At 42.1% G+C, this 9,535-nt stretch overlaps 1 protein-coding gene across 1 annotated transcript; it reads left to right on the forward strand.

The window, feature by feature from the left end:
* Window positions 1–875: 875 nt before the first annotated feature.
* Window positions 876–2,687, forward strand: LOC111673859 (SH3 and multiple ankyrin repeat domains protein 3-like; the record flags this gene model as incomplete). The annotated part of the gene is made up of 3 exons (XM_023433845.1): window positions 876–1,183; window positions 1,723–2,042; window positions 2,423–2,687. Coding segments are annotated over exons 1-3 (739 nt in total), but the record flags the coding sequence as incomplete, so codon positions are not given.
* Window positions 2,688–9,535: the final 6,848 nt, after the last annotated feature.

The raw sequence follows: 9,535 nt of genomic DNA on the forward strand, positions 1-9,535 counted from the left end.
TTCGACCCAGCTGTCAATATAAAAACGAACGTCGGCAACGTAGGCATTTATAAAAATCTTCTTTATCGACGTTGATCAAGTTTCTCGACGTGTTTCACTTCACCTTAACCTCGTATGAAATGCTGTTCTCGCATAAAAATTGTTCGTAATGTCCTCGCCACGGGAAATTATCGATCCACCGCTCAACGGCGACGACGTCCACCTAACCTCACTTTCTGATCTTACACTAGGGATGCGTTACCCTTATGGATCTGCTTTTGATGTTCGGAATTAATGTTCCTTTATTGAAAAGAACATGCATTAGCGTTGACTTCACACGTAATCCTTCTTTGGTATGAAAAAAAAAATTCTCCATCCCTAGCGATTCATGAGCCAACCTAACCTTACTTTCTGATTTTTGCGTAGATTCGAATGAATTCGATGGATTACACTTCATTTCGATATTTAGGATTCTTTTACTTAAAAAAAAAAAAATCCTTTACATTTAACTTTACATGTAACATGTTTTTTTTTTTTTTTTTAATCAAAGTTCGTATAAAAGTTTCAATGGCGATCGCGTGGATCGGATCGACCTGACAAATCAAGAAACGCGTATCCGATGATCTTTGCGGTACGGCGAGTACATTATGCAGTTGCACGCAGTGTAACTGAGAATTCCCAATGGCTGCAGTAAATCAGTTCGCGAAATGTATTCATAGCCATTCGAACCCGCCGCCATTTACCGTCATAGCTGTACCCTCGATTGTAACAATTTATTTATCGCATGTTCAGAGATTGTAAATTACTCCAATAATTTTGTTTAGCCGAGCGACTCGAAAACCTACGACTCGGCGTACCAAAATTACCGTCGATAATTTAAAGCCGATTTTTTCCGCCTAGTACAACATTCCGTGTCTCTAAAGAATCGACCATTTAAACGCGATTTTTATCTCAAGATGCGAGCTTACAAGACGCGTGTCTAAACTATTATTATTAACTATTAATAATTCAATTTCTCTCCAGCTAAAGTACAAGAGGCGCGTTTACAAGATGCTGCATCTGGACGAGAAGCAGCTCAAGGCGATGCACACCAGGACGAAGTTGCGGAAACTTTTGGATTATGTTGCGAATAGTCAAGTCGAGAAAATCGCCAACATGTGCAGCAAGGGTCTCGATCCGAACTTCCATTGTCAAGAGACGGGCGGTAGGTTTAAAATGATATGCACAGAAAAAAAAATGTCTCTTAACGCTTATTTGGATCAAATGAAAGACCATGCAATTACTTAAAATAATACATATCCTTTTCGTTCGTTTATGCCCTAATTATTATGTACTAATTTCACTGAAGCTGTAACGTGGTTAATTACAACAAATACCTTTGAATATTTTATTCAAACTATCGAGAGAAACGATCTCTTAGGTATGAAAAGATATTTCATTGGACCGAAGAGTCTTCGACTAAAAGACATCCTTTTTTTTTCCAGGAAATTATTTCTTTCAATGGAGTTAAAGAAATGAAACAGCCTCGATTTAATACTTTATTATTTTAAGGTATGAAATATTCGTTCGATGCAATGCATCGGGCAATTAAACATTCTGGGTTTTTGTAGCGAAGACCATGTTTCTTTGATTTCGTGCCACAGTTTCTTTTTCACTTCATTGGAAGAAATAATTTCCTCGAAAGAAATCTTTCTTTCTCGGGGAAATTATACTGCGATTTCTTATTGGCGTTGTTTTCAACAGAGACGCCGTTGACCCTGGCGACGACGCTGAAGAAGCCGGCGAAGGTGATAATTGCATTGGTAAATGGCGGCGCCTTGTTGGATTACCGAACGAAGGAAGGATTGACGGCGATGCATCGGGCAGTGGAAAGGAACAGCCTGGAGGCTGTCAAGACTCTTTTGGAGCTGGGTGCCAGTCCAAATTACAAGGACACCAAAGGCTTGACGCCATTGTATTACAGCGTCATCTACAAGACGGATCCGATGCTCTGCGAGACGCTTTTGCACGACCACGCAACGATCGGGGCCCAAGATCTGCAAGGATGGCAGGAAGTTCATCAGGTTTGTTGGGAACGAAGAAGTGTCGTAAACACGGAAAACCTTTCTTTGAAATATTTTTCCAAGCCTAGAAATAATGTAATAACAAATCACCATTTGGATGTGAAACTCTCACGTTAAAGAGAGTAACAGAGAATAATTAGATATTAAGGCGATCCGAAAGTGGTCAGAGTTCTAGCTTATGAAATTTGTTTCCGAACTGGGTGCACCGAATTGTTTCAAACTTTACCGTGCCAGGAGTTACACTTGATAAATCATCCTTAAAGTTGACCAAGTGACGTTGATTTTCATTTTCTATCAAATGACGTTGATGGAGTAGACGTAGGAAGATGGCGGGTCTTGGCGAAGACGCCAATTAATCTTGAACCGCGATATGTTCCAAGGCTTGCCGCAACAACCTGGTCCAGCATCTGGACCACCTGTTGTTCTACGGGGCCGACATGAACGCCAGGAACGCGTCAGGGAACACTCCTCTCCACGTGTGCGCGGTGAACAACACCGACTCCTCGTGCATACGCCAGCTGCTCTTCAGGGGCGCCCAGAAGGACGCCCTGAACTACGCCAACCAGACGCCCTACCAGGTGGCCGTCATCGCCGGCAACATGGACCTGGCTGAGGTCATCAAGAACTACCAGCCGGAAGAAGTCGGTGAGTGGCCTTGACCTTGCACCTAGCCATGGACCATAGAGCCGGAGCATGACCTTACCCAACGAGAAGCGGCGATCGTTCGACACAAAAATCCAGGAAACCAGCAAGAGGGACCCTTCACCCTTGTATCGAGGTCCTCCTGGACTTCAAGATGAGACCTCCAATTTTTTCACAATTTGGAACATGACGATTCAATCTTCTACGTTCCAATGAGGTTCGTCGTTACTCGAAGGACTTGGATGTTCAGCTCCTGGACCCTCCACGAATGATAGTTAGGTTATTCTTTGACATAAGGCCTTATACAATGGCAGATGCGATAGTTCAATTTGAGAATTCAGGAAACCTTCAAGAGGGACCTTCATTTTCATATCGAGGCCCTCTTGGATCTAATAACGAGACCTTCAATTTTTTGAGAACTTGGATCTTGACGATTCTATCTTCTACCTTCCGATGAGATTCATCATTATTCGAAGGACTTGGATGTTCAGCTCCTGGACCCTCTACAAATGATGATTAAGGTTCTTTGACGAAGGATACTGAATTTTCATATTCTAGATCATACAGGTGTATGTGTTGTATTACCTGTATTACCCATCCCCGAAGGATTCGAGACCTCTTCATGCTTCGATATCTACCTTAGAATTGAATTACGTAAATGATCGTCTCACACATCTTCTCCATGTGGTATTTAGGTCTTTCGGTCCTTACCTCTCATCGAAGGATTCTCAATCATCCTACATGCTTTTACTTGGAACGTTCAGCTCCTGGACTCTCTACAAATCATGATTAAGGTTCTTTGACGAAGGATACTGAATTTTCATATTCTAGATCATATTACCCATCCCCGAAGGATTCGAGACCTCTTCATGCTTTGATATCTACCTTAGAATTGAATTACGTAAAGGATCGTCTCACACATCTTCTTCAGGTGGTATTTAGGTCTTTCGGTCCTTACCTCTCATCGAAGGATCCTCAATTCTCATACCCTACATGCTTTTACTTGGATGTTCAGCTGGTTATTAACCCTGGATAACTATGTGGTTACGTTACGAGTAAATGGTTTGGTTAATTTTTGAGGTTAGTTATCTAGGGTTAAATCGCCCGAGCTCAGGATCGGGAATTCGTTGAGGACCTTGGAACCCGTCGACCCGAAGTCCCCAGGACCTCAGCAGGGTACGTTGACTCCGACTTGGCCTGCGATTCGCTGCCACCGATCGAACGTCCTCGATCTTCGAGAGCTAGAACGGGAGAGAGAGAAAGAGAAAGAGACTCGGGGACAGCGAGATAGATGGAGAGAGGAGGAGGGCGGCGTGTAGGGACGGAGAGAGAAAGAGAGGAGACTCACCTTGGAAACCAGACGACTTCCTGGTTCGGTCGGTTCCCTCGAGAGGCTTCATTAGGATTGCCGTGGATCGCCGGCCGATCGTCAACCCGGGGAAGGTTTTCCGAACAACTTTTCTTTTCGGATGCAATCTGTCCCTTAATAAAAAGGAACACGCATTCAATTCGGGCGTGACGATTTTGTCGTATAAGATTTCCAATTTTATGCCTAACTATTCCCGATTAGTCCTTAAGGTGAAGTGAAACACGTCGATTAACTTGATCAACGTCGATAAAGATTTTTCTAAATGCCTACGTTGCCGACGTTCGTTTTTATATCGACAGCTGTGTCGAATTATATTGAATATTGTACCAAATGGCATACTACACCTGTCGTTTTCGTACAATAAATATCAAGAAATCGAAGTAAAACTCCAGAAATCCTCNTATAAAAACGAACGTCGGCAACGTAGGCATTTAGAAAAATCTTCTTTATCGACGTCGATCAAGTTCCTCGACGTGTTTCACTTCACCTTAAACATCGTTAATCATTACTTGCACTCCTGACGATTCTTACAAGGAATATCAATTTTACTGGAGCCAAGAGATTTTTTTGCAGGAAATAATTACAATTAGATTACCGCAAGTAATTAATTCCTCCTAGACGGTAAATTATTCGCCCAATGAAGGAAAAAGTGAAACTCATAAAATGACGAACCTCCCAGAATCTTAGGTTATGTTTGCGCCCTTACGTGTCAACCCTTTCGAGGCTGTCCTCCAGACTCATCTCGAGGTCGGAGGAGACGGTATGGCCTCAATGGCGGAGACACAAGATCACCTTCTTCATAGCGTCGCATTGACATCGCGACGAGCTATTTTAGCCTCGGAATGGTTCTAAAGAGACGACCATTGGGGTCGAGAAAAAAAGGAGAGGCCATTTCAGAGGAAACGGAGGGACGTCGCAGGATATCTTTAGAGTCGGATACGGTCGAATGTCGCAAAACCCCTAAACGGTGCCCGAGGTCAGGGATTCGACTCGTAGAAAGGAAAGAAACGTTCTACATGGTCGCTCATTCCGTAGTTTTCCACCCATCAATGACATTCGTCACCCCCTCATCCCTCTCATCGGGCACCTCGTCGATGACATTCTTCACTTCACGAGGTAGATAAAGTCACGGGACCGTCTGCGTAGCTATCCGAAACGACCCTTAAGGTGAAGTGAAACCCCCTTCAAATCAGTCGATTCGAATACAACACTTTTTTTTAAGGGTATTAGACCAAACTGTCCGAAACTTTGACACGTCACTTCTGATCATCTAAGAATTGTCCTGACACATTGAAAATTTGGATTTTTCCAAAAAATTTTTTAACTCAGTCCAGACCAGAACCAAAATGGCGTCGAGCTCTCATATTTCGATCAATATACAATTATCGAAGGCTCTAATATGAGAAACTATGCGATGTAACCTATACTTCGGATCATTAATTGGTCATTCTTAATTATTTATTTAACCGATTTATTTTCAATCTATGCGAAAGGGAAAGTCATCTCNTAATTGACCTGGAAATCACAGATGGCGCAGGGGGTCCCTCTGCAGTCAATTAGGGCCCCAGAAAGCATGAATCCGGAGGATTTCTGGAGTTTTACTTCGATTTCTTTATAATTATTATACGAAAACGGCAGGTGGATTGTGCCATTTGGTACAATACCCAATATAATTCGACCCAGCTGTCGATATAAAAACGAAAGTCGGCAACGTAGGCATTTAGAAAAATCTTCTTTATCGACGTCGATCAAGTTCCTCGACGTGTTTCACTTCACCTTAAAACAAAATCTCATAGTTTCCCCTCTCGATACAAATAAATCTCAAAATACATACTCGGATCGCCCTCTCGTCAACCGCCTCGTCGATGACATTCCTCGTATACAAACTCGATAAAGTTTTACCCTCCTTGTCCCGAATGAATGATCCTCGTCCCCTCTCGGAGGCTGGAACAAATAAGCACGCCGGCGTCGTCGTGTCTACGTCCCATCCCCACTATTATACGGGGATCGTCGATCTCGGCAGCCCTTCTCGCTCCGAGCACCGTTAGAAAGGCCGAGCACGCTCGAGCGCATCCGCCGATGGAATACGATCGGATGCGATCTAGCCCGATAGGACCCGATCGCGCCCGATAGTACCCGATCGCCCTCGCGGTGCATTTATGCGCCCACTGCCGGCTACCGTGTCTTCCTTTATTATGCCGTTGTCCCAAGGAGTTACCGTTCCGCTATCGACCTAACCTCACTTTCCGATCTTACCCGGCGATGCGTTACCCTTGTATATCTACTTTTGATGTTTACGATTAATGTTTCTTAATTGAAAAAAAAAAACATACATTAGCATTAAGGTGAAGTGAAACATCCTTCAAATCAGTCGATTCTAATACAACACTTTTTTGTAAGGGTATTAGACCAAACTGTCCGAAACTTTGACACGATTTGAAGGGTGTTTCACTTCACCTTAAATGAAAATGGAATATTTACCACTGGTTGATGATGATTATTTTCAAACTATGCGATGTAACCTATACTTCGGATCATTAATTGGTCATTCTTAATTATTTATTTAACCGATTTATTTTCAATCTATGCGAAAGGGAAAGTCATCTCAGAGACGTGCGGGACGAGCTGCAGGCGGTCACGATGAAATTTGCAAATTGCGATGCGATAAGTTGCAATTTTCGTCCCCACCCGGGGAGAAGTCGGAGTATATTATTTCCCAGCGCTGAGAATTCCCTCGAGAGAGGGAAAGAGAGAGAGAAACGAGGCCGAGCGAGGCAGAAAGGGACGAGAAAAGAGAGAAAAAGTCGAATTTCACTTGGGGTGTTTCATTGAAAAGCCCACCTCGCACATACATTTACCGCAATTGCTCGCAAGTCGAGAAAATCGTTTTTAAAACACTTACCCTTCGAGCTTCATCCCTGTAATCACCGTACCGAGTAAACCACTCTGAAAAATAATCCAAAAAGTGTTAAATTACACGTTAAACATTTTCCACGTGAAATCCAGATGGAAAAGATAGAGAATACCCGACATAGAGACTTACTCATAATTTCAGCGACACGCCGGAAATTTAGATTTTCATGAAATTTTCCATTTTCCCGTGGCACGTCTTTCTTATTATAGAGTGCGTTAAAGCTTCTCTAAAAAATTGGATTTTTATTTCTAAATAATTGATTTCCATCCTGCCACTTTCTAAAATAATGCACTGGGGCTTCTTGTGAACAAAAAAAAATCTGATTTATATAAAGTAATTGAGTTTCGACGAGGTCCATTTTTTTTTAAATATTATTAACACCTCGCAAAAAAACGGATTTGAGAAAATAATTGATTTTGGGCTTCGCACCTATTCTTTGTAAAAAGTCCATCGAAATTTCTCGTGACAAAAAAATCCAATTTTCATGAAATAATTGATTTTCGTACCCCTTCTTTTTCCCACGCTCCTTGGCGTGCGATTTTATCAATTATATTTGACGCGATTTGGCACGCACTTTCTTTTTCATCGGTGTGTGGTCCGATAGCCTCGCGTGTTCGCCTTCAATTTATTATTTATTGAATCCAGCATTAGCCGAGAAGAGGGCCGCCTTAAATCAACGCCGAACTTATTTATGCGAACCCCTCGCGAGCTCGAAGCTCGTAAATAATTCCGAAAAAAGCCGAGAAAAAGGTGCATCCTCAGGGCGAATATAGTTTAACGTCACTTTAAAGACCGGAAAGGGACTCTAGGAGGTCCTGAATTCTGGATCCCACCTGGTGAATCCTTAAACGATCCTAAATATAGATCATTGTCCCCCACGTCCTGGCTGACCAACACTCAGCCTCGTCTATAAATTATTTCCAACTGCATAAAAAAATTACCAAGCCTTATTTATCATATTTTATCAATTTACAATGACAAGACTGACAAAGCATGCGCGGTGAAATTTTATTCTGATTTTTCCGTCCGGATTTAATGGATTGTAATGGATTTATATCCGCCATTTTTACACCTTCCAGGTGAAAATATTAATAAATAGAGATTTAATTACATTAATCCGCGAGAAAGAATTTACAAAAATTGTGTGAACGAGGGGAGGTTCTCGTGAATTTTTCTTAAGACTTGTGAGATAGCAATTGATTTTTCAGGACGGTAAGGAATTAATTTTGTTACCTGTAAGTACTAAATGTGTCGGCTCGAGTACCATTAGAACGCCATTAGGTCCAGCTGGCTATTTCTGAAGTGATCTTTAACATCGATCATTGTCATCTTCCGGACCTTGCCTTAACCCCTGGACGAAGAGGAGTCTCGTATATTATTTTCACCTGTAAATTATTCCTAGCTCGTAGCGAAATTAATTTAGATTGCATGTTGATTACCGTGTACTGGATGTGTAAGTTAGCAGGGTTGAACTGATTAAAATGACGATTTTTAAAAAATGAAATCGTCATTTTTTAACAACCCTGACTGTTAGTATCACCTGCTACAATTAATCTCGAAATGAAAGTCGGGTCAACGAATCGCGGAAGTAATTCTGCAAAAATAAAAAAGATGAACGAAGATCCTTAGAAATTCATCTTAAGAAAATTAAACCGAGCGCCGTTTCCGTTTGGCGCCGACTTTCGGAGTAGAATAAAAGAAAATAAAAGGAATAGACACGGTTCATGGCTTATAATATTACTCCGATTTTTCAGGAGTTGAAGGAGAGCTTCAACTACGGCCTCTTCTGTCCTCCGGTCAATGGAAAAGCTGGAAAATTCTTGGACGAGGAACGGCGCCTGGGAGATTACCCCTTTAATGGTCCGGTTGGTTACCTCGAGGTAAATTAATTACTTTCACGAGATTGCATTTTTACCTCTCCCAGATGAAAACTTCAACGGCGCTTTCGGACTGCGTTTCCTCTGAAAAGCGACACTCGTCATTCCGCAAATTAATTTCGACTTGAGACAATATTTCCACGCGATTGATGATCGAGTTATGAAATTTTTATAAATCCTTTCTATTTAACGTTAACGGCGTTCACCACCAAGTGGGGACGATGACTTCCACCGCTAGATGGCATTAGCNGGGTCCCTCTGCAGTCAATTAGGGCCCCAGAAAGCATGAATCCAGAGGATTTCTGGAGTTATATTTCGATTTCTTGATATTTATTGTACGAAAACGACAGGCGGAGTATGCCATTTGGTAGAATACCCAATATAATTCGGTATAGCTGTCGATATAAAAACGAACGTCAGCAACGTAGGCATTTAGAAAAATCTTCTTTATCGACGTCGATCAAGTTCCTCGACGTGTTTCACTTCACCTTAAAATGGTGAAACCAGGAAATGAGGGAGACATAGGTGAGCCAACCTAACCTATCTCGGTCTCTCTCGCATATTTTATTGCCGATTTTACGGGTTCCTTTGAAAAGTTTCGTATAAGACACGGAGACATGCTCGACCTAAACTATCCTATCGAAATCTCATCTGTCGGGATTTCATGCGTCGATATCTTAGAGTCTACTTT

The sequence above is a fragment of the Orussus abietinus genome, unplaced genomic scaffold (assembly GCF_000612105.2).
Source record: "Orussus abietinus isolate OABI.00-Male unplaced genomic scaffold, Oabi_2.0 scaffold1049, whole genome shotgun sequence".
In the NCBI taxonomy this organism is placed as follows: Eukaryota; Metazoa; Arthropoda; class Insecta; order Hymenoptera; family Orussidae; genus Orussus; species Orussus abietinus.